General features: G+C 61.8%; 3 protein-coding genes across 6 annotated transcripts; 2 read left to right on the top strand and 1 right to left on the bottom strand.

The window, feature by feature from the left end:
- Positions 1-2,428, top strand: DXO (decapping exoribonuclease). 3 transcript variants are annotated; one of them, XM_066359788.1, is made up of 7 exons: positions 1-294; positions 482-882; positions 1,046-1,284; positions 1,478-1,592; positions 1,711-1,846; positions 1,964-2,058; positions 2,145-2,428. In XM_066359788.1, exons 2-7 carry the CDS (start codon positions 527-529, stop codon positions 2,293-2,295), a joined length of 1,092 nt encoding a protein of 363 aa, XP_066215885.1. In that variant the 5' UTR covers positions 1-294; positions 482-526; the 3' UTR covers positions 2,296-2,428. The 3 variants fall into 3 exon arrangements, with proteins under 3 accessions (XP_066215885.1, XP_066215883.1, XP_066215884.1); XM_066359786.1 differs by having other exon boundaries at positions 7-294; positions 1,373-1,592; XM_066359787.1 differs by having other exon boundaries at positions 9-294; positions 1,049-1,284; positions 1,373-1,592.
- SKIC2 (SKI2 subunit of superkiller complex) lies at positions 2,406-13,841 on the bottom strand. The gene is made up of 28 exons (XM_066359780.1): positions 13,763-13,841; positions 13,582-13,685; positions 12,915-13,024; positions 12,699-12,816; positions 12,495-12,609; positions 12,315-12,389; positions 11,438-11,491; positions 11,160-11,347; positions 10,868-10,996; positions 10,525-10,670; positions 10,004-10,150; positions 9,793-9,877; positions 9,495-9,601; positions 9,036-9,182; positions 8,862-8,958; positions 8,484-8,696; positions 8,277-8,387; positions 6,202-6,432; positions 5,702-5,839; positions 5,410-5,547; positions 5,174-5,278; positions 4,430-4,577; positions 4,208-4,334; positions 3,897-4,107; positions 3,654-3,764; positions 3,085-3,303; positions 2,741-2,881; positions 2,406-2,647 (listed from the first exon to the last, which is right to left on the bottom strand). Exons 1-28 carry the CDS (start codon positions 13,782-13,784, stop codon positions 2,447-2,449), a joined length of 3,738 nt encoding a protein of 1,245 aa, XP_066215877.1. The 5' UTR covers positions 13,785-13,841; the 3' UTR covers positions 2,406-2,446.
- Positions 13,842-13,986: 145 nt separating this feature from the next.
- Positions 13,987-21,987, top strand: NELFE (negative elongation factor complex member E). 2 transcript variants are annotated; one of them, XM_066359789.1, is made up of 12 exons: positions 14,099-14,113; positions 14,553-14,614; positions 14,749-14,831; positions 17,198-17,267; positions 17,365-17,510; positions 18,571-18,645; positions 18,730-18,767; positions 18,948-19,255; positions 19,382-19,526; positions 19,678-19,732; positions 19,969-20,071; positions 21,702-21,987. In XM_066359789.1, the coding sequence occupies exons 3-12, from the start codon at positions 14,757-14,759 to the stop codon at positions 21,797-21,799; spliced, it is 1,113 nt and encodes a 370-aa protein (XP_066215886.1). In that variant the 5' UTR covers positions 14,099-14,113; positions 14,553-14,614; positions 14,749-14,756; the 3' UTR covers positions 21,800-21,987. The 2 variants fall into 2 exon arrangements, with proteins under 2 accessions (XP_066215887.1, XP_066215886.1); XM_066359790.1 differs by lacking the exon at positions 14,553-14,614 and having other exon boundaries at positions 13,987-14,113.
- The last annotated feature ends 1 nt before the right edge of the window (position 21,988 follows it).

The raw sequence follows: 21,988 nt of genomic DNA, 5'->3' as shown, positions 1-21,988 counted from the left end.
AGAGAAGTGCTCCCGTGCTCGCCCCAGCCTGGCTGCGAGGGGTCGACGCGGATGCGATTCCCGCTCCTCCCAGCCGGTCCAGCCCCGCGGCCGGTGCTGCTCGACGGCCGCCGGGGGCTCTCATGCCCTAGGCCTAGGCTCTCTGGCGGCGTGGTTGCCCAGGGACCAGCCTCCCGGCCCCAGGGTTTGCCCGCCACTGTCGCTGAATGATTGCGTCATCCACAGCCGAAAACCATATTTACATCTCCTTTCGACTTAAGGGTGCACCTGCTGAGACGTCATAGCCCTGCGCAGGTGGGGGTCGAGGTCGGCGGGCTGAGGTAACCAAATCCTTAACTCACACCCGTGGAAAGATCGCGGGGTGCGGGTGGGGCTCAAGGGGAAAGGCCTTGGGTGCCCCTGGCCATGGTTCTGAGGGGCTGGGGCTTTGGTGTTTCAAGGCCAGACCCCGAGTCTCTGACCCCGAGTCTCCCTTCTCCAGGCCTCCTTTGTGAAAGAGGTGCTCTCCTCCACCTCTCAAGATTTCATGGAGCCCAGAGGGACCAAGAGAGGCGCCGGGGAGATAGAAGTAGCTGAACTTGGGAACAAACTCCTCCGCCCCACACCCTCATTGCCCACAGACCCTGCCCTCTACTCTGGACCCTTTCCTTTCTACCGGCGCCCTTCCCAGCTGGGCTGTTTCTCCTTGGACGCCCAGCGCCAGTACCATGGAGATGCCCAAGCGTTGCGCTACTACAGCCCACCCCCCACCAACGGTCAGGGCTTCAGCTTTGACCTCAGAGACGGATACCCTGATCGATACCAGCCCAGAGACGAAGAGGTCCGAGAGGGCCTGGACCACCTGCTGCGCTGGCTCCTGGAGCACCGAGGCCAGCTGGAAGGGTGAGCAGAGCAGAGTGCACACACAGAGACCTGCACCCGCCCGCTCAGATGAGGAAAGCAGAGCCCGAACGCATTCAGTCCTTAGGAGGAACTTGGGCTGTTCTCTGGGGAGCCATCTGAGCTCATGCTTGTGTTAGGCCTTCAGTCTCTAACTTCTCTCTAGCAGGAGTCCAGGATGGCTGGCAGGGGCCATAGTGACGTGGCGGGGGCACCTGACAAAACTGCTGACCACACCATATGAGCGGCAGGAGGGCTGGCAGCTCGCGGCCTCCCGGTTCCAGGGGACCCTGTACCTGAGCGAGGTAGAGACACCAGCTGCTCGCGCTCAGAGGCTGGCCCGGCCGCCCCTCCTCCGGGAGCTTATGTACATGGGGTACAAGTTCGAGCAGTACATGTGTGCAGGTGAGAGCTGACCCCATCCTGCAGTCCTCTCCCCCTGCCCCAGAGACTGAGAGCCCCCACCCCCACTGCTGCTTCTCTCCTTGTACAGACAAACCTGGAGGCTGCCCGGACCCCTCTGGGGAGGTTAACACCAACGTGGCCTTCTGCTCTGTGCTACGCAGCCGCCTGGGAACCCACCCTCTGCTCTTCTCAGGGGAGGTGGACTGCACAGACCCCCGGGCTGCATCCCCGCAGCCCCCCACCTGCTATGTGGAGCTCAAGACCTCCAAGGAGATGCACAGCCCGGGCCAGTGGAGGAGCTTCTACAGGTTCAGGGGGAGTGTGGGCCGGGCAGGAGCTCAGAACTGACAGCTGGGAAAGGGACTTGGGGGAAGAGGAAGGGGCTGGGGGCTGGGAGCCACCCTGACGCCTCGCCTCTCCTTACAGACACAAGCTCCTGAAATGGTGGGCTCAGTCGTTCCTCCTGGGGGTCCCCAACGTTGTCGCCGGCTTCCGTAACCCAGAGGGTTTTGTCTGCTCCGTCAAGACCTTCCCCACCATGCAGATGTTTGAACACGTCAGGGTAAGGCACCTCCCTGCCCCCACACTGAGGCCCCAGGTCTGGGGTTAAGGGCCCCAGTGTGCTTCCCCTTCTCCCACTCTTGCCCTCACTCGCCTCTGCCTCCTTGGTCCTCTCCAGAATGACCGCGATGGCTGGAACCCCTCCGTGTGCATGAACTTCTGCGCCGCCTTCCTTAGCTTTGCGCAGAATACAGTTGTTCAGGATGACCCCAGGTGAGGCGTTAAGCTCTGCCCTTCTTGCCTCCGGGTCCCAGAATCCAATCTCCAGCCCTCGACAAGGGATTCCATCTTTCCCTCAGGCTCGTCCACCTCTTCTCCTGGGAGCCTGGTGGCCCGGTCACAGTGTCTGTGCATCGAGACGCACCCCACACCTTCCTGCCCACGTGGTATGTGGACGCCGTGATTCAGGACCTCCCGTCTCCCCCCAAGACACCCTCCCCCAAAGCCTGACACTTCAGGGAAGGTGGTCCTATCTCTGTGCAGTTAAAGGTATATTTCTAGGTGGGTCTCCTTGCTGTGTCTTTAAGTTGTCACCCTGCCCAGTACCTCAAGTACACACAGATGGTTTGCAGTTTTATTAGTACTTCTGCGTGGGGGTCGTTCACTGAGTATAGAGGCTGGCGGCAAAGACGATGTCCCTCCGCAGCAGGGTGGCTGCTGTCTCCATCTTGGCGCCGAGCACAGGCTCGCCTACCAGGCGGGCCGCCCCCCGCAGCGAGCGGCACATCTCAGCCAGGCGCTGGATGCAGCGGACCACCAGGCCCTCAGGGGTCCCCGAGAGCCCGGCCAGTTCAGAGAAGGGCTGTGGAGGAGGCCGGGTGGGCAGTGAGTGTGACAGGCCTGGGAGCCTCTCTCCAAGCAGACGTCCACAGAGCCCCAAGCTGCGGCTACTCACCATGCCCCGGGCCCACTCATACACGACCCCGACCAGCCCAAAATTCAGCTCCCCCACGAATTCCTCCACGGTCTGGTTCAGGCCACAGGCCACCTGGACTTCCCCGATCCGCTTGGCCACAGCCTGGACACGTTCCACTCCCTGCAGGTGGGGACGGACGGGTGGGACAGAGGTGAAGACCTGCCCTCCTGCTCCAGGGTACGGGAGGCTCGGGTCCAGGAAGAGCCGCTCTGGCTCTTAGGAGCACTTACGGGGCTGGAGCGGTCCCTTGGGGAAAGCTGGGTGTGGGGACCAGGAATAATGCGGCCAGCGGAGGGAGGGAGGAAGGAGAGGAGGCCCCATACCTGTTTGAGAGTGACGGGGAGCTGCTCCGCCGTGTCCCCGGGGCTCTGGCAGACCAGGCCCGAGAGCAGCGCAGCGATCTCCTCCGGCCGGAGGGCACTCAGAGCGTTGTCAAACATGAGCTCCGTGAGGAGCAGCTCGTGGCTGCTCATGGCACAAGCCACTCGCCCCGCCAGCTTCACGGTGCCCGCGTCGTCCACGTACCCCAGGGTCCGGAGCACCTGGAGGAGGGGCGGTGGGTGCTGGGTACCCTCGGTCCCCCGACCCCCCTGCTCTCTCCCACCCTCACCTGCACGCGCTGGTGGTACCCGGGGAGCAGCAGCAGGGACAGTGGGTGCCGGCACCCGCCCCCACCCCAGCCCCCTGTCCGCCCCCGCCCTCACCTGTACGCGCTGGTGGTACCCGGGAAGCAGCGGCAGGAACAGTGGGTGCCGGCACCCGCCCCCACCCCGGGCCCCTGTCCGCCCCCGCCCTCACCTGCACGCGCTGGTGGTACCCGGGGAGCAGCAGCAGGGACAGTGGGTGCCGGCACCCGCCCCCACCCCAGCCCCCTGTCCGCCCCCGCCCTCACCTGTACGCGCTGGTGGTACTCGGGGAGCAGCAGCAGGGACTGGTCCGAGAGCAGGAAGCGCAGCCGCTCCATCTCCTTCTGCACCTGCAGCCGCTCCCGCAGCCTCAGGTACTGCGCAGAGGAGAGACCCACCGGCAGGAGCGGTCAGCCCCTTCGCCCTCTGTGGGGGACTGAGGCCGAGACCCGAGACGGGGGTGGGCAGCCTACAGGGGACCAGAGAGGAGCTGGGAAGCGGGGCCCTACCTGGGCAGGAAACCGGGGGCTGTGCACACACTGAGCCCCCCCGATCAGCTCCTCCAGCTTCCGGGCCCGGAGCCCCCCCTCCACCACAGACACGTCCTTTAGCTGGAGATCGTTGACGGGGTCGAGGGCGGGGGGTCCTGCGGGGTGGGCCTGGGCCAGGCGCAGCAGTTCCTGGACGGCAGTGGTCACGGCGGCAGTGGGAGGGTCCTTCCTGAGGAAGGAGCAGGTGGTCCTGAGACTTCCTTCCAGGGCAGCTCCTGTCCACCTGGGGGCTCCCCGGCCGCCGCCCCCCACTCCCCTGCGTCTCTGACTTGAACTTCGGTTGCTGCCTCTTGCGGAAGTCCTCCAGGATCTTCTCCCCGCTCACCCGGAGCACTTTGGTGGTGATGGCGGCCATGTCTGCAGGCTGGAGCTTGGCCACAGTGTGGTCACAGGGTCCTGTGCAGAGGGAAGAGCTGGGTCAGACCTCGCCTCGAACCCTGCTGTCCCGCCAGTGCCGCTGGTAGGAGCCTGGCCGGCTGTCCCACCCTCACCTTCGGGCAGGAACAGCTTGAAGCCCACAAGGTCGTCGGGGTAGGGTACAGCTGGGGAGGTGGACCCCCTCTCCTGCACATGCTCAGACGGGGGTTTCTCACACAAAACCAGGGTTGTGAACACTCGGCTGGTGGAGTTGGAGGACACCTGAGGAGGTGGGAGGCCAGGACGGGGGAGTGAGGAGTGGACCACAGGTAGAGCCCATGGGGCAGCCATCAGAGCCCCCCACTGGAGACTGGCAACCAAGTCCAGCAATACCAGGGGGCTAGGGAGGTGGGCGTGCAGTGATGGGAAGGCAAGACGGACAGGTGAGCATGGCGGAGGGCCACCTGCCCCCACGGGAAGACGGGGCTCCTCCTCCTGCCCTGGGCCCAGGCCCCGGGTCACCTGCCCCCACGGGAAGACAGGGCTCCTCCTCCCGCCCTGGGGCCCAGGCCCCGGGTCACCTGCCCCCACGGGAAGACAGGGCTCCTCCTCCCGCCCCTGGGGCCCAGGCCCCGGGTCACCTGCCCCCACGGGAAGACGGGGGCTCCTCCTCCCGCCCTGGGGCCCAGGCCCCAGGTCACCTGCCCCCACAGGAAGACGGGGGCTCCTCCTCCCGCCCCTGGGGCCCAGGCCCCGGGTCACCTGCCCCCACGGGAAGATGGCTCCTTCTCCCACCCTGGGGCCCAGGCCCCGGGTCACCTGCCCCCACGGGAAGACGGGGCTCCTCCTCCCGCCCTGGGGCCCAGGCCCCGGGTCACCTGCAGGATCACACCCAGTGTGTTGTGATGCTCCTGACTCCTCACGACCACCACCCTCCCGGCTGACAGCGACTTCAGCCCGTTCACAGACTCGATGACTCGGTGCTGGCGAGTGGGCATGGGCACAGAGGGGACAAAGGAGGAAGGGTCAGGGACGCCGGGGCTGGGGGTCAGGAGCACCCAGAGTGTTGCCGTCTCTCCCGCCTCCGCCAGCGCACCCACACACACTGGCTCACCTGAATCCGGCTCCGGGTCTCTGTCAGCTCCTCTGCCCAGCTGTAGTACTCGGGCAGGTCGGCCAGCTGGCCGGTCAGGTCCGGCTCCTCCAGGGTGCTCAGCTTCTTGGTCAGTTCAGCCAGAGCTTGTTCGTGGGCCTGGGCAGAGGCGGGCGGGTGTGGAACAAGGCCGCAGGCTCGGTCAGCCACGTCCCCACCTGCGTCCTGCTGGCCTCTGCGCGCCCCCTTCTTCCTGGACTGGCTCCCCCTGTCCCACGCCCAGCCTGGCGTACGGCCCGCCACCGCCCCTCACCTTGCTGTCCTTGCGGGACGGGAACTCCGAGAAGCTCCTCCGCATCATGTCCTCCACCCTGAGGGCGTCCACCCGCAGCAGGTTCAGGATCATGGAGTACGTGAGGCGGAACTGAGACTGCAGCTGGGACGGCTTGCCCTGGGGGAGGGGGACACCAGTGGGCCTGCTGCCCCCCAGCCGGCCTTCTGGGGACCGGCCCTACCCACCAGCACAGCTGCTCCCAGCTCCGCAGCTGAGGGACCGAGACAGGCTGCCTGCTCGCCTCCTGCTGAAGAAGGGAGCAATCTGAGGAACATCCGCAAAGGTCCTGCTAGCTCTGTCCCCACTGAGCATGACTCGAGATGAGACCCAGGCTCACCCTGGGGTTTTCTCATTCCTGTCTAGGCTTCCCCCAGCAAAAGAAAAGAAAAAAAAAACAGGAGAGGGCAAAGGGGTTGGAAGGGAGAATGGTGCGGGTACCCAGAGCCGGGACCCTCCGGCTGCCTCGTGCCGCGGCTCACCGTCATCATGCGGTGCAGGTCCACCATCTCGGGCACACGGGCCTTGCAGAGCAGGATGACGGTGCCCGTGGGGTCCAGGCCCCTCCGGCCGGCCCGGCCCGCCATCTGTATGTACTCCCCGGGGAGAAGGTCCCGGAAGGTAGAGCCGTCATGCTTGCGCATGGAGTCAAACACCACCGTTCGGGCCGGCATGTTGACGCCCATGGCAAAGGTCTCTGTAGCGAACAAGACCTGGAACACACAGGGAACAGAGCGTCAGCCACAGGGGCTACAATGCCAAGCACCCCTCACCGTAGCGCGGCTACACAGGCACCAGGCACCGTCCGGGCCCTTAACTTGCAGGAACCCATTTATCTCTGCAGGCAAACCCTCCAGAAGGTTTGAGAAAACCTCACTCTATGCATTTAGCTCCTGTTTATTTCCTTGCACCCCCCACCCCCATCAGTCATCCCATGGGGTTTTTTGTTGTTTTTTTTAATACAGGGACAGAAAGAGAGTCAGAGAGAGGGATAGATAAGGACAGGAATGGAGAGAGATGAGAAGCATCAATTATCAGTTTTTCATGGAGACACCTTAGTTGTTCATTGATTGCTTTCTCATATGTTCCTTGACCACGTACGGGCCTTCAGCAGACCAAGTAACCCCTTGCTCAAGCCAGTGGGCTTGGGTCCAAGCTGGTGAGCTTTGCTCAAGCCAGATGAGCCTGCACTCAAACTGGCGACCTCGGGGTCTCGAACCTGGGTCCTCCGCATCCCAGTCCGATGCTCTATCCACTGCGCCACCGCCTGGTCAGGTAGCCATCCCATGTATTTAATGAGTATCTCTTTGTGTGAATACATTCTTTTTTTTTTTTTTTTTTTTTTTTTTTTTTGCGTTTTTCTGAAGCTGGAAACAGGGAGAGACAGTCAGACAGACTCCCGCATGCGCCCGACCGGGATCCACCCGGCACGCCCACCATGGAGCGATGCTCTGCCCACCAGGGGGCGATGCTCTGCCCATCCTGGGCGTCGCCATGTTGCGACCAGAGCCACTCTAGCGCCTGGGGCAGAGGCCACAGAGCCATCCCCAGTGCCCGGGCCATCTTTGCTCCAGTGGAGCCTTGGCTGCGGGAGGGGAAGAGAGAGACAGAGAGGAAAGTGCGGCGGAGGGGTGGAGAAGCAAATGGGCGCTTCTCCTATGTGCCCTGGCCGGGAATCGAACCCGGGTCCTCCGCACGCTAGGCCGACGCTCTACCGCTGAGCCAACCGGCCAGGGCGTGAATACATTCTTACATGTTGTTTTGTGTGCGTGTAATTTGCTGTTCAGTTACAGGCAGTTCTATATTGTCTCCTGTTTCCTCACTTTTCACTATGTGGTGTTTTCAGCATCTATCCAGCTTCCTGTAGTTGTACTTAACCCCTGCCCTGGGGCAGGACATTCTGCGTGCAAGGCCTACAGTCACCTACCTGCCCCTCTGAACAGAGGGCAGCGTGGGACCACCACCCAGCACCCTGCCTGCCACAAGACTAGAACCAGCAAGGGGAGTGCAGACATGTGCCCTCCTGGACCAGGGCGAGAACTTCCTGGTGGCTTACACTCAGGAATGAAACTGAGGACCAGAGACGGTGGTATACTTATTCTTGCCTAAGTATATGCCAGGGTCCACTCCAGACTGCCCCACCCCTGTGCGGGCAGCCCGCGCTGGACCACTTTCCCGAGACACTGCACTTTCACCAGCATGGAAGCCCGGACCTCAGCCAGCACAAAGATGGCAGTTCACAGAGGCTCAGGAGATGGGTTTTTGCAGTATTCCCTAATAAAAGTATATCTATTGTTTTTAAATGTAATGCTATTGCACACTTAATAGAGTACTGTATAGTGCAGTGCACACCTGACTTTTAAGTACACTGAGGAACCAGAAAACCCACGTGACTCGCTTCCACGCAACCTTCGCTTGACAGCGGAGGTCTGGAACCAAACCGCTACCTCTCGGAGGTCTGCCCGCAGTCTCCTGTCTCCCTGGCAACACTGGGAACCTAACTTTCGGGGCCGTTAAGGAACACGGGGAGGTCCTGTGACGGGGAGACGGCGCGCACCTTGACCAGCCCGCGGCTGAAGAGCATCTCCACGATCTCCTTGAGGATGGGGAGGATGCCGCTGTGATGCACGCCCAGGCCCCGGTGCAGCAGCTCGGACATGTGCAGGACCTGCGGGGGAGGGGGCAGGGGTGTGGCCTGTGGGCGGGGCGGGCTCGCGCAGCGCCCCCTCCTGGTCCCCCGGTCTTCTGGCCGCCCCCTCCCCACCTGGGGCAGCTGGCGGTCCGAGCCACGGAGGCGGGCAAGGCAGCGCTGCAGGAAGAGGTGAATCTCACTCTTCTCGGAGCTCGTGGTCAGGTCCAAGGAGGTGAGGCCGGAGGCCTGCTCGTCACAGCGGCCCCGGGAGAAGGTGAACACCACCACGGGCAGCTGCGCCCTGGTGCGGAGGGAGGCCAGGAGGGACAGGTACACACCGCGGTCCTGGGGGGTGGGGGGGTGCAACGGCAGAGTGGTGTCCCTGAACCCGGTGGTGGGGAGGGGGGGGTGGGGGGGCAAGGTGGGGACGGGTAAAGAAGTGTCCCCTAGGGCAGTGCAGAAGTCTAAGCCCTGAGGGCAGAGGGAGGAAATGGGGGGACAGGCGCTCACCTGTGCAGGGCCGCCCTGGTGCGTGGGCTGCCTGGCCCCGAAGGTCTGCGCGTGCTTGCTCATCCGCTCCTTCTTGGCCTCCAGCGCCGCATAGTACCTGGGGGTGCGGGAGGTGGGCCTCAGTCCCCCCCGCCGGGCCCAGCCTGCCTCTCCCCCCGGCCCGGCCCCGCGCACCCCTTCGTGTGGAAGGTGCCTCCGGAGTCCAGCAGCAGGAAGAGCTCGCCCTGGGTCTTGGGGCTGTTCCCCGTGAAGAGATAGTGCTCCAGGGGCACGGGGCGGGTGACCGTGCTGATCACGTAGATCTGGCGCCGCTTCAGCCGTCTGAGCGGGAAGGAGATGGAGGACAGCGGTGGGAGTGTGGGAGGCCCACGTCCCCGCCGCCCACGCCCCCGCCGCCCACGTCCGGCCCGGTTCCCCTCCAGGCCCCGCCCTGCCTTTCCTGAGAGCTGGGCTGCGAGGCCAGCCTGGTCACTGCGGCTCTCCAAAGGCCATGGGGTCTGGGCCCCGGTGGCCGTGTTCCCCAGCCCCACTTCCACACCCTCTGGTCCTGTCCCGGTCTTCGACCCCCCCCCCATCTCACCCAGGGAAGCCTGCAGCGCCCTTCAGCACGGCACCCCGGGGCACACAGCTCACCCAATCCAGTCGGCAAACTCCAGGGCGTTGGGGACGGTGGCGCTCAGGAGGATGATGGAGACGTGGTCGGGAAGCATGATGAGCACCTCCTCCCACACGACCCCCCGCTGGGCACAGAGGGGGGGGGGAGGAGACAAGGCAGAGGCAGCTCAGGGGGGCTGCCCTTCTGCACCCAGGGTTCCGCGTGAGGGCAAAGAAGGCGGTATGGCTTCAGGCTGCATGGAAGCAGGAGCCACTAACTAGTCCCGCCGGACGGGACTGCTGGGGTCCGCAGCCCCGGGCGCCTCCTGCCCCCTACCTCGGCATCGTTGATATAGTGGACCTCGTCAAAGATGACCCACTCCAGGTCCCGGATGACGTCTGAGCCGCTGTACAGCATGGACCTGGGGAGAAGAGGCCGGAGGCTGACACCGGGCGGCTCCCGTCTCCCTGAACTCGGCCAGCGTGCTCCCCCGAGCAGCCGCACCCTCCTGACCCAGACTCCACCCACGCTGCGTGCCGCCCCTCACCGGAGGATCTCTGTCGTCATGATGAGGCAGGAGGCCTCCGGGTGCAGCTGCACGTCCCCAGTCAGCAGCCCCACGTCCCCAAACGTGTTTCGGAAGTCTCGGAACTTCTGGTTGCTCAGAGCCTTGATGGGTGAAGTGTAGATGGTGCTGGGAGGCGGCAGGGCGTGAAGTTAGCCAGTCTCTCCGTGCCGAGCGGGGGCAACACCTCCTGGCCCACCCCGAGCCCTCCCAGCGGCACGCCGCAGAGCTCAGGCACCCCCTGCCACCCCCCCTGAGCCAGACTTCCGTCCTTCCCCTTCCTGACACGGCCCCACAACAGTCCCGTCCCACGACCGCTTCCTGGAGTAAACGCACGCAGGTCTCTCCTCCCACACCTTCTCGTTTCCACGTGGGCCCCCGTTTCGGCGTCCCCCCCCCCCCCCCGTCTCCCATCCGAAAGACAAGAGTGAGGACACGGGCCGGGGCGAGGCGCAGACAGGACGCGGGGGAAGCCGGACGGCCGGGGGCGGTGGAGGCCGTACCGCGTCATGTGCTTCTGAGCAAGGGCGATGGCGTACTCGGCCACGACCGTCTTCCCCGCGGACGTGTGGGCCGCCACGAGGACCGAGTCGTGCCGCTCCAGGTGCAGGATGGCCTGTTTCTGGAACACGTCCGGCTCGAAGGCCCACTGTGGGAGAGAGAGACAGATGGGGGCTGGAGAAGGGCCAGGGGCCCTCTCCCCTCCGGCCCACGGGGCACGCAGGGCGGCGGCCAGAGGAAGGCGAGGCTGGGACGGAGGGCCGGGCCCCTGACCTCTGGCGGGGACAGGGGACAAGGCCACGGCTGGGAGTCGGTGGGGAGCACGTGAGGACTGGACCACACTACCTGGAAGGCTGGCTGGGGAATGAGGCGGTAGAAATCACCGACGGGGGAGGTGACATCCACGGGAATGGCCCACTGCTCCTGAGGCAGCGGCGGGGGGGGCTCTGGGGGTGACACAACAGTCGACGTTTCCTGGGAAAGCGAGAGGTAGACGTGCTAAAGGCACAGCCAGAGAGCTCTCCGCTACCACCCCTCCCACAAGACGCTGCGGTCGTCCCCTTAGAGCCACCACGCCAGCCCACCCTCCCGGGGCCAGGCCCCTCCCTTCCCGCCTTGCCTGCCCAGAGGCACCAACCCGCAACACGAGGTCCTCCAAGCTGCTTGCCCGGGCCAAGGGCGCACTGCAGGAGGCTGAAGCGGCGTCCCCGCGGGCTCCTCCTGGCGGCCCCACCGCCTCCCGCTCGTCTTCGTCGCCCCCACCCAGGTCCAGGGGCTCCAGCAGACGGCTGAGGCTGAGCAACCCGGGAGCTGGAGCGGGGTGATCTGGGGAGCAAGGAAAAAGGGGGTCCCGGTCATGTCCCACCTCTGTCCTAGAAGGGCACCACGCCTCCTACATCCCCGTCTCAAACTCACCCTTCCGTGCAAAGTCCACGCCTTTCTTAAAGCCAGGTGGGACACTAAGAAGATCTGGAGGACAGGGACAGAGAGAGTCAGGACCACTGGACACAGCTGCACACATTATATGTCACATATACATACCTAAAAACTGCCGTTTTCAGCATAGGTGTCGTAGCTGGGGACAGCTGTTATAACAGTTTTCCAACAAATACAGTAAGGGTTGTAATGTAAGGAGAACCTTTTTCTAATTCTTTTTTTCTTTTCTTGTGACAGAGACAGACAGAGAGAGGGACAGATAGGGACAGACAGACAGGAAGGGAGAGAGATGAGAAGCATCAATTCTTCATTATGGCTCCTTAGCTGTTCATTGATTGCTTTCTCATATGTGCCTTGACCATGGGGCTACAGCAGACCGAGTGACCCCTTGCTCAAGCCGGCGACCTTGGGTCCAAGCTGGTGAGCCTTGCTCAAACCAGATGAGCCCGTGCTCAAGCTGGCAGGCTCGGGGTTTCGAACCTGGGTCCTCCGTGTCCCAGTCCGATGCTCTATCCACTGCGCCACCGCCTGGTCAGGCACCTTTTCCTAATTCACTGAAAGGCATGGAAGGGCTAGCAGCAGCCCAGTGATAGGCCCCTTGTCCTCAGGGCCCAGACTTGGAGCCCTGCTCCCCAAGGTCCTACCTGACATCACCTCACTTTCCTCTCTTTTTCTTTTTTTCATGATCTTATTTATTGATTTGAGAAAGGGATGAGGAGTTAGGAACAGGAAACATCAACTAGTAGTAGTTGCTTCTTGTCTATGCCTTGATCAGGCAAGCCGAGGGTTTCGAACCGGCGACCTCAGCGTTCAAGGACAATACTTTCTGCGCTGCGCCACCACAGGTCAGGCTCACCTTTCTCAAAGTCTATGTCCTTCTCAGCTTCGTCCCGAGCGCTCAGCTCTGTCATAGTGGGCTCATCCATTCCGCCTGGGGGGAGGCTGGACACATAAGGACTCCCGAGGAGAGACACGGGAACCCTTCCCCGGAGACTGGGGGCTCCCTCCCCTACAACCTCCTTCCCCGAAGAGTCACCTGGCCAGAAAGGGTACTGGGTTGGATTCCCCCACAGGGACTGGGAGCTGGGCCCTGGTGGCCGGCGAAGCGATAAGGAGGTCGTGGCCGACAGGTCTGTATTCTCCAGCAGGACCTGAGGCAAGAGATCAGAGCCACAGTGAGGGTGAGCTTGCCTCCGACCTTCCTTTTCCCAGCTCTGCTTCTCGCGGCCCGATCTCTTACCTCCTTGTAGCCCAGTATCTGGCCTGTGGTCGGGTGTCTTTGGGCCTGGAGGTCGGAGGGCACCGGGGCCCCCAACACAGTGAGGAGAGACCAGGGATCCGTCTTCCTCTGCCATTTTCTGGAGAGAAGGAAGGAATTTTCAAGTCTGCTTTCTCCTTTCTCTCAGCTTCCTGCAGGGGCCCATCCCCCTGGTCCAGGCCCCTGCAGACCCCTCACCGGGCAGCGTGCTCCAGACCGTGCAGAGGCAGCCAGGCTGGAGACGACAGAAACAACTGTGCTGCTTCTTGCTGCAGATCCGGGGCACAGGGAGGGAGGCCGTGGGGAAGCTGGAGCAAGGGCGAGACGGGACAAAAAGGGACAGGACTCGCGTTTAGATCAGGAATGCGAGATGTCCCGGACAGACGAGAGCAGTCCAGGTGAAGTGATCCTTTCTTCCCAAAGGACAGAACAAACGACGTGCTCCCCAATCTCCACGGGTGCGGCCGGTTCATCATACACGTTCCAGATTTCAGAATCTGGGGCTGGACCTGGGAACTGGACTGTCCCCCCCACACACACCGATGATGAGACACACTGAAATTTAAGAATCGTGACCTTTAGGAAAAGTCAGGGACTGGAAGGCTAGTATCTCAGCCAACAGCACGTGCTTGGAGACAGAAGGGGGCTGCAGTTCTCCGCCGAGCTAGGGTATCCCTAGCGGTCCCCGCGCGTCCTCACAGGGGCTCTGACCCACAGCGGGTCCCCCAGGCTGGAGTCTGTCCTGCGCCAGGCCAGGCCCGGGTGACAGGTGTCCAGGCTGAAAAGCGGGCGATGCTAGCCTCTACGGTAAAGAAGAGGTTTTAGGCTCAACGTGGGTCAAAGGTCAGGGTCAAAAGTCACTCACGGTGCTCTCGGGAGCCCCAGGCACGTTCAGCAGTTCCCAGCGCCCTGTGCATCCCAGCTCCACAGCCCGAATGGGCAGATCCAGGGGGTCCCGGGGAGGGAGCACTAAGGGAGAAAGATCAGAGGTCAGGGGTCAAGCGTCGATTCCCATCTAGGCCTTCGTTCCACTCCCTCTCCCTCACCGAGTCGCTCCGTCTCCAACATCTTGGAACCAAAAGCAGCAGCCCGCAGCCCGGAAGTGCAGCGAGGAGCCAAGGTGTGAGCCCCGCCCCGGGACGGGCGGAAGTGAGGTTAACTTTCGCCGTCCGCCCGCCCGGCCGGGGGCGTGGCCGGCTGCTACAGAACCGGAGCAAGGCAGGGCGGAAGTGCTCGCGATCCCGGGCGGAAGTTCTCGCAACCCCAGGGGCCGCCTTGGTTACCGAGTTTACCGCCCCTCGCTTACGTCAGCGCTCTGAGCCGGAGCGCCGCGTCCCCGCGCCGGCGCCGCCGGAGACCGCTGCCTCGGGGTTGCGGCCCCCCCCCCACCTCCCCAGGTGAGGCGCTCCGTCTTTCCTCCGCCTTTCGCCCCTCTTTTCCGAGCTCCTTCTTTCTTCTCCTCCCCTTCTGCGGTGCTCAGCCCGCGGCTCGGGTTCCTCCACCGCCTCCTCTGCGGGGCGGACCTCGCGGGCTGCCGGCCTCACCTGCGCGGGCAGAGGGGGGTTCCGGTGCCGTCGCCCTGACGACGGAGGGGGTGTTTCTCCCCGGGCCACGTGGCGCCCCCGGACTCCGGGGATTCCTAGAGGAGGTGTTGCAGTAATATAATGTTAGTCTATCCTACCTGTACTCACTAGATTAGTTCCTATCCAGCTGGTATAACTTTATTCAGTTCCCTTAATTGCTTTTAATGTTATATCCTAATTATCTCTACATATCTTCCATATGTTTCTACATTTCTATATATTTAGTTACAGTAACATTATATTACTGCAACAGGAGGGAATGCTGGTGGACCCCGACGTGCGGGAGTGTGGACTGCAGCCGGGCTTGAGCAAGGGGTAGGGACAGGCGACGGACTGACAGGAGGACTCAAGGGGCTCGGAGGGCTGGGGCTGGCTGGGCGCGGTGGCCTGCGTGTGGCCTCGGCGGTGACGGTGGAGAAAGACAGCCTTGGGCCCTGCCCCTGAACCAGGAGCAACCATGTTGGTGATACCCCCCGGACTGAGCGAGGAGGAGGAGGCCCTGCAGAAGAAATTCAACAAACTGAAGAAAAAGGTGAGGGAGCCTGTGTGGGCCGTGACCCGACTTTCCTGAGGACTCTTCCTCGACCTCTGAGGCCGCCTGGGCTGAGCGTGGAGGGCCCAAGGGCTCAGCACCGGAGATGGTCACCTCCCGGGGCAACTCCAGAGGTGGGCTGTCGCCAGGTCTTGGTGTGCACCTGTCTCTTTTCTGTCCCATTTCCCGTGGAGTTGTCTCCCTTTCTCTTGGCTTTTATTTCCACCGAAAAGCTGGGGCGCCCCAGATTTGGTTTTCCAGTTCCACCTGGTGTCTTGCTGATAACTTTCACCTGTCCAAAGTAGAGCTGTGGTCTTCCTAGCTATTCTAATCTACTTCCTTTTCTCAACCTTCCAAATACGGACTGACGGCAATCAGCTCTCCCATGTGTTTGGAATTGGGGGAGGGGTGGAATCTCATCTCTGATTTCTCTATTGGCCAAATCTTCTTGAATCTTTCTTTTTTTTTTTTTTTTTTTTTTTACAGAGAGTGAGTCAGAGAGAGGGATAGACAGGGACAGACAGACAGGAACGGAGAGAGATGAGAAGCATCAATCATTAGTTTTTCATTGCGACACCTTAGTTGTTCATTGATTGCTTTCTCATATGTGCCTTGACCGCGGGCCTTCAGCAGACCGAGTAACCCCTTGCTGGAGCCAGCAACCTTGGGCTCAAGCTGGTGAGCTTTTCCTCAAACCAGATGAGCCCGCACTCAAGCTGGTGACCTCAGGGTCTCGAACCCGGGTCCTCTGCATCCCAGTCTGACGCTCTATCCACTGCGCCACCGCCTGGTCAGGCTCTTGAATCTTTCTTGAAAGCAGTTTCTCCCATTTTGTTTCCTGTGTATCTGTAGAGCAGATCTTGGCTGACAGCCACTTAGACTGTTGTATTGATCACTAAACATGTTTCTTAGTATTGTTGTTGTTTTTTAACAGAGTTTTTCACTCTTATTAAAATGACTCATTGTAAACAGAAAACTCTGGCCCTGACCAGTTGGTTCAGTGGTAGAGCATCGGTCTGGCATGTGGAAGTCCCAGGTTTGATTCCTGGTCAGGACACACAGGAGAAGCGCCCATCTGCTTCTCCACCCTTCCCCCTCCCTCTTCTCTCTCCCTTTTCACTCTCCCTCCTCCTCCCCCCGGCAGCCTTGGCTCAATTGAGTGCATCAAGCCCTGGGCGCTGAGGATGGCTCAGTGGAGCCTCTACCTCAGGTGCTAAAAATAGCTCTCTTGCAAGCATGGCCCTAGATGGGCAGAGCATTGGCCCCCAAAGGGGGTTGCCAGGTGGATCCTGGTTGGGGCACATGCAGCAATCTCTCTTTCCTCTTCTCACTTGGGGGAAAAAAAAAGAAGAAAACAAGAACCTGTCCCTTTTTCTCAAAACCCTTAAGTGGCTTCACATTGTCTATGGACCAAAGCCTTCAGTTGGCATCCCTTTTTAGTTAAATGAAACTACTCAGTAGTCCCAAAATACACATTCCCAAAGGCTTCATCTTGCTGCATTTTTGCCACCCTGTTTTCTTTATCCAAAATGCCCCCTTTCTTCCCCCTCTGTCCGTGTTGTGCAGACTCTAGCCAGGGTCCCATTTAATGGCTGTTTGTTTGTTTTTTGTTTTGTTTTGTTTTGTTTTGTTAATTATTTTTTATTTATTTATTTTTAGATTTTATTTATTCATTTTAGAGAGAGGAGACAGAGAGAGAAGGGAGGGAGGAGCAGAAAGCATCAACTCCCATATGTGCCTTGACCAGGGAAGCCCAGGGTTTCGAACCGGTGACCTCAGTGTTCCAGGTCGATGCTTTTACCCACTGCGCCACTGCAGGTCATGCATGGCTGTTTGTTATCAGGAAATTCTACCTGCTCTCAAGCCGTTTGTACCTCTTGTGAACATTCTTGGCAATTTAGTCATCATTTTATTTTTCAAAATATAAGCTTTTTGGGGGGTGGGTGCTGCACCTCTTACTTTTGCCCGTCCCCGTTGTAAAGTAACGGAGGGCGCGTCCTCGTTCAGTGGCAGGGGACGGGTGGGCGCGTTCCCCAGGAAGGCCCCGTAGGCTGAGAGTTACGTGCAGCTTGTAACCTGGGGCTCCGGTCCTTGACGAATTCCTTGTCTTCAGCTTCGAACACGCGGTGCTCCGGCAAGCCCCTGGACACCGTGGCCTGGATAGCGTAGGTCACTGCGCCGCAGTCCACGGCGCCGTCGCTGTGGACCTGGCGTAAGAGGCAGGGCTGGCTCCGTGAGCCAGTCCGGGCGCCCTCTTTCCTCTGAGGAAGGTGGGCGCGTGGGGGGGGCAGGGACCCTGGGAAAGGGTCCGGTCAGGAGCCGGCCCTCCAGCCCCTTTCTCCTTCTCCTTCCCGTTCCGTTCCCAGAAAAAGGCCCTGCTGGCTCTGAAGAAGCAAAGCAGCAGCAGCACCGCCAGCCAGGGCGGCGTCAAGCGCTGTGAGTGGCGGGCAGGCTGGGGGGCCGGGAGCGGGGAGCACGGGCCAGCCTCCCCGCGGCCCGGCCGACCCCGTGCCTCTTCCCATTGCGACCCCAGCGTTATCGGAGCAGCCGGTGGTGGACACTGCCACTGCCACAGAGCAGGCGAAGCAGCTGGTGAAGTCAGGGGCCATCAGCGCCATCAAGGCCGAGACCAAGAACTCGGGCTTCAAACGCTCCCGGACCCTAGAGGGGAAGTTGAAGGTAAGCGCAGGCAGAAAGCTTGTTAGGGTCCAGCCTCGACCCGGCGGGCCAGAGGGCGCGGGTGCAACCCCCCGCCCGGTCCCCAGGCAGGACCCGTTTGAGGAGCGGTCAATGGTCCACACCAAATGGGCCACTGAGTGCAACAAGGACTTGATGCCTCTCTCTGTGTCTCTCTCTCCCTCCCTTTCCCCCCTTCCTCTCTCTCAAATCAACTGAAAAAAAATTTTAAAGAAAGATAGTTTAGGGGACCCTTGAATTCAGAGGGCATCCCTCCAAGTTGGCGCAGAGGTAAGTTTAGGGGAGAAGCAGCGCCCGTTCAGTGGCGGGCAGGTGGCTGTGCCGTTCTGAACTTCCGGTTGCTTGTCTGAGAGACGGAGAGAAGGAAGACCCCGAGCTCTCCATCGTCCACATTCCGGAGCTCTGGGCGCCCTGTCGGAGCCCGTGGGCTGTGTGGTCCTCAGGAGCTGAACAGACTGAAACGTCCCCAGGTCTGAGAAACCTTTAGAGGAACTAAATACTTTAAGAGTATATCAGGCCCTGGCCGGTTGGCTCAGTGGTAGAGCGTCGGCCTGGCGTGCAGGAGTCCCGGGTTCGATTCCCGGCCAGGGCACACAGGAGAGGCGCCCATCTGCTTCTCCACCCCTCCCCCTCTCCTTCTTCTCTGTCTCTCTCTTCCCCTCCCGCAGCCAAGGCTCCATTGGAGCAAAGTTGGCCCAGGCACTGAGGATGGCTCCATGGCCTCCACCTCAGGTGCTAGAATGGCTCTGATTGTGGCAGAGCGTCGCCCCCTGGTGGGCATGCCGGGTGGATCCCGGTCGGGTGTATGCGGGAGTCTGTCTGGCTGCCTCCCTGTTTCCAGCTTCGAAAAAATACAAAAAAAAAAAGAGTATATCACGGCCGCTTACTCTAAAATAGCACGTACTCAAATAAGAGAAGTACAAAAGAATTAAAAGAAGAAAATAAAAAGGCTGAAGGAAGCTGAGGAGGGCGAGGGACCCTTTCTGTCCTGTGGTTGGGTGGCCTCCTGCTCCAGCCCTGAGAGCGGTCTCCGCCCTCCTAGGACCCTGAGAAGGGGCCCGTGCCCACGTTCCAGCCGTTCCAGAGGAGCGTGTCTGCTGACGACGACCTGCAGGAGGTGAGGTTCCCGGGCCCCCACCCTTGAGGGGCCGCGTGCCGGCAGCTGGGAACCGTCTTCACTGAAACTGGGTCTCTCTTTCAGTCGTCCCGACGTCCCCAGAGGAAATCTCTGTACGAGAGGTGAGCAAGCAGAGATGAGATGGGGTCCCGGCCGGCGGCGGGTGAGGCGGGGTGGGCTGTCCGGTCCTCGGGAGGGTTGGGGCTGGGGCTGCAGAGTGAGGGTTGACTCTCCACAGGGTCTGGGAAGACGAGGCAAAGGCCCCCTCTGAGCCCCACCGTCTGCCTGCCTGCCGCCCCCAGCTTTGTGTCTTCCAGTGATCGGCTTCAGGAGCTGGGGCCGGACGGGGACGAGGGCCCCGGGCCTGGTGACGGCCCCTCTCGGGGCTTCGACTGGGGCTGTGAAGATCGGGGCGGCGCCCGCTCCTCCGTCTCCCCACCCCGGAGCCGGAGCCGCAGCCGGGACCGCAGTCACGAGCGGAACCGGGACAGAGACCGAGATCGGGACAGAGACCGGGACCGGGACAGAGATCGGGATCGGGACAGAGATCGGGATCGGGACAGAGATCGGGACCGCGACAGAGACCGCAAGTCAGACGGTTCTTTCCGCAGTGAGTGGGCCTGGCCGGGAGGGAGACTGACCTCGAGGTTTCGGCCACTCCGACCAGAGTGGGCTCTGAGCGGAGGGTGAGGCGCGGGCCCCTGACCCCTGACCCTGTGCTCTCGTGGCCTCACAGGGTCGGACGCGTTCCCTGAGTTCTGGTCCCCCCGGAAAGGGAACACTCTCTATGTGTACGGGGAAGACATGACGCCCGCCCTCCTCCGCGGGGCTTTCTCTCCCTTTGGAAACATCATTGACCTCTCTATGGACCCCCCCAGAAAGTAAGGGTGACTGTGGGGCAAGATGAGTCCTGGGAGGAGCTGGGCCGGTGTCCTGGGGGAGGGCCTCGGGTCGCCGGCCGGCGGCAGGCGAGGCCTGGGTCTGGCTGGGCTCAGGAGCGCCCGCAGCCCCGACCCTGCGCTCTCCCCCCAGCTGCGCCTTCATCACCTACGAGAAGATGGAGTCAGCAGACCAGGCCGTCGCCGAGGTGGGGGCTTCCCGGGTCTGTCCCCCGCCTCTACCCCCTGCCCCCCCCAACCTCCTGTTTTCTCTTTAAAGTCGGGGAGCTGGGAGGAGACCGGGCCGTTAGCAGAGAAAGCCTCTCCCTACTCAACAGAATCCCTCGTAGTCTCAGATCCCTGCTCAGCGTACTGCTAGGACGGCAGCTCACGGAAGCCCCTGGGTTTGTCTGTGACGCTCCGTCCTCTGCCCTCTCCGCCCCAGCTCAACGGGACCCAGGTGGAGTCCGTGCAGCTCAAAGTCAGCATTGCCCGCAAGCAGCCCATGCTGGACGTTGCCGTCGGCAAATCTGTCTGGGGCTCCCTCGGTGAGAGCGCGCTCCTCCCACCCTCGCCCTGCCTCCTCCCGCTCACCTCTTCTTCCTCCGTCGCCCCCCGCCCATGTCCCTGGGCTCCCCAGAGGCCTGGGTTTGCGGGGGGCTGTGGGAATGGGAGAGTGGTGGTCCCTCTGTTGGCTGCCGCAGGACAAAGGAGAGAAGAGGGTAGAAACCACCGCAGTGGCTGGAACGTGGGCTGGGTCCGTGCGGAGTGTGCGCCCCTCGTGTGGCCTTGGCGTTTCGAGATGAGTGTAGTTGGTTTTATAGAGCAGGCATTTGGCATAGGGGTCTGGAACTCCGGCGTGAGGGAGGAGGGACACCGTGGTGTCGGCCACCTGTATCTAGGGCGGCTGCGCGACAGCAGCGTCCCTGGGGAGGCCGGAGGAAAACGGGACGCAGCACGGGCCTGGGGAATGTGCAGGGAGCAGGTGGGGGGGTCTGTCCTCGCACCCCGCTCGTCCCAGCCCTCCCGACCCGTCAGGCTGAGGCTGACGCAGCAGGAAGGGTCAGGGCTGGGGGCAGCAGCAGGGGTGCCTGGGCCGAGGCAGCCAGAGGACGGCAGCTTTGAGAAGGAGGTGCAGTCAGCGGAGTCGGGGTTCAGAGACCCCAGAGGATGGCGGCTGGTGGGGGAGTTCACAGCAGCCCCAGAGCGGCAGGGACGGAGCCCTTGGAGATGGGGTGAAGTGAGGGGCTCACAGGGCACAGGGAGGAGGAGAAGGAAGGGGCGCACTGGCCTGACCAGGCGGTGGCACAGTGGATAGAGTGTCGGACTGGGATGCGGAGGACCCAGGTTCGAGACCCCGAGGTCGCCAGCTTGAGCGTGGGCTCATCTGCTTTGAGCAAAAGCTCACCAGCTTGGACCCAAGGTCGCTGGCTTGAGCAAGGGGTCACTTGGTCTGCTGAAGGCCCGTGGTCAAGGCACATATGAGAAAGCAATCAATGAACAACTAAGGTGTCGCAACAAAAACTAATGATTGATGCTTCTCATCTCTCTCCGTTCCTGTCTGTCCTTATCTATCCCTCTCTCTGACTCTCTGTCTCTATAAAAAAAAGGGGGGCGCACGGGGCGCAGGGAGGAGGGGCAGGAGAGCTGGGGGCCTGAGGGGGACTCACAGGGACCAGTGCTGCCCCTGTGGCACGTCCCCCTGGAGGGACGATTGCATTTCTCCGTGTGAAGAACCTGTTTTAGCGGAAACTGATTTTCCTGGCAAAGGCGGCAGGAACGGTTCCGAGCCAGAGCAGCCTCCAGATACAGGGTTCAGGAAAGACCAGTGTGGCAGCAACAGGCGATAGGGACCTTCTAGCTTTCATTTTAAACGTACTGACTGGGGTGCTAGGGAAGCACCAGCGTGTGTCAACCGTAGGATCTGGGACTTTTTCAGGAACAAGACGTGTTACGTATCCCCAAGTGTCAAGATAACAGCGCGCCCGCCCCTTGCCAGTGGTGATGGTTGACAGCCCCCACCCCCACCCCCAAGGGGCTAAAGGGAGAGCGGCCGTCCCGCCACCAGAGGGCAGCATAGAGCCGTGGCTCCCCGCAGCCAGAGGCTGGGAGTGAGGTAGTCGGGCTCTGCACTGGAGGCCTCCCCTTCAGGCCCTAACTCCTGCCCTCCCTCTGTAGCTGTCCAGAACAACCCCAAGGGCTGCCACAGGGACAAAAGGACCCAGAGAGTCTACAACGATGACGTCTACAAGAAGAACGTTGTGGACGGCTTCTAGGGAGCGAGCTGACCCTCCTGTGCCCGGCCTCTGCCGGGCTGGTCCCCGTGAAACCCGGATGCGGAGGGGGGCGCCCGCCCACGCGGCCCCTTGGCCTCCAGGGTTCCGCACGTGTGGTTGGGTGGGGCCCTGATAAGATGACCAGTGTGCACTTCCCACACTCTTGGCCGAAAAGGATCTTGAACACAC

This window comes from Saccopteryx leptura, chromosome 1 (genome assembly GCF_036850995.1).
Source record: "Saccopteryx leptura isolate mSacLep1 chromosome 1, mSacLep1_pri_phased_curated, whole genome shotgun sequence".
Classification (NCBI taxonomy): Eukaryota; Metazoa; Chordata; class Mammalia; order Chiroptera; family Emballonuridae; genus Saccopteryx; species Saccopteryx leptura.
Note: the sequence above shows the minus strand (reverse complement) of the source record. Positions and strands in the feature narration are given on the sequence as shown.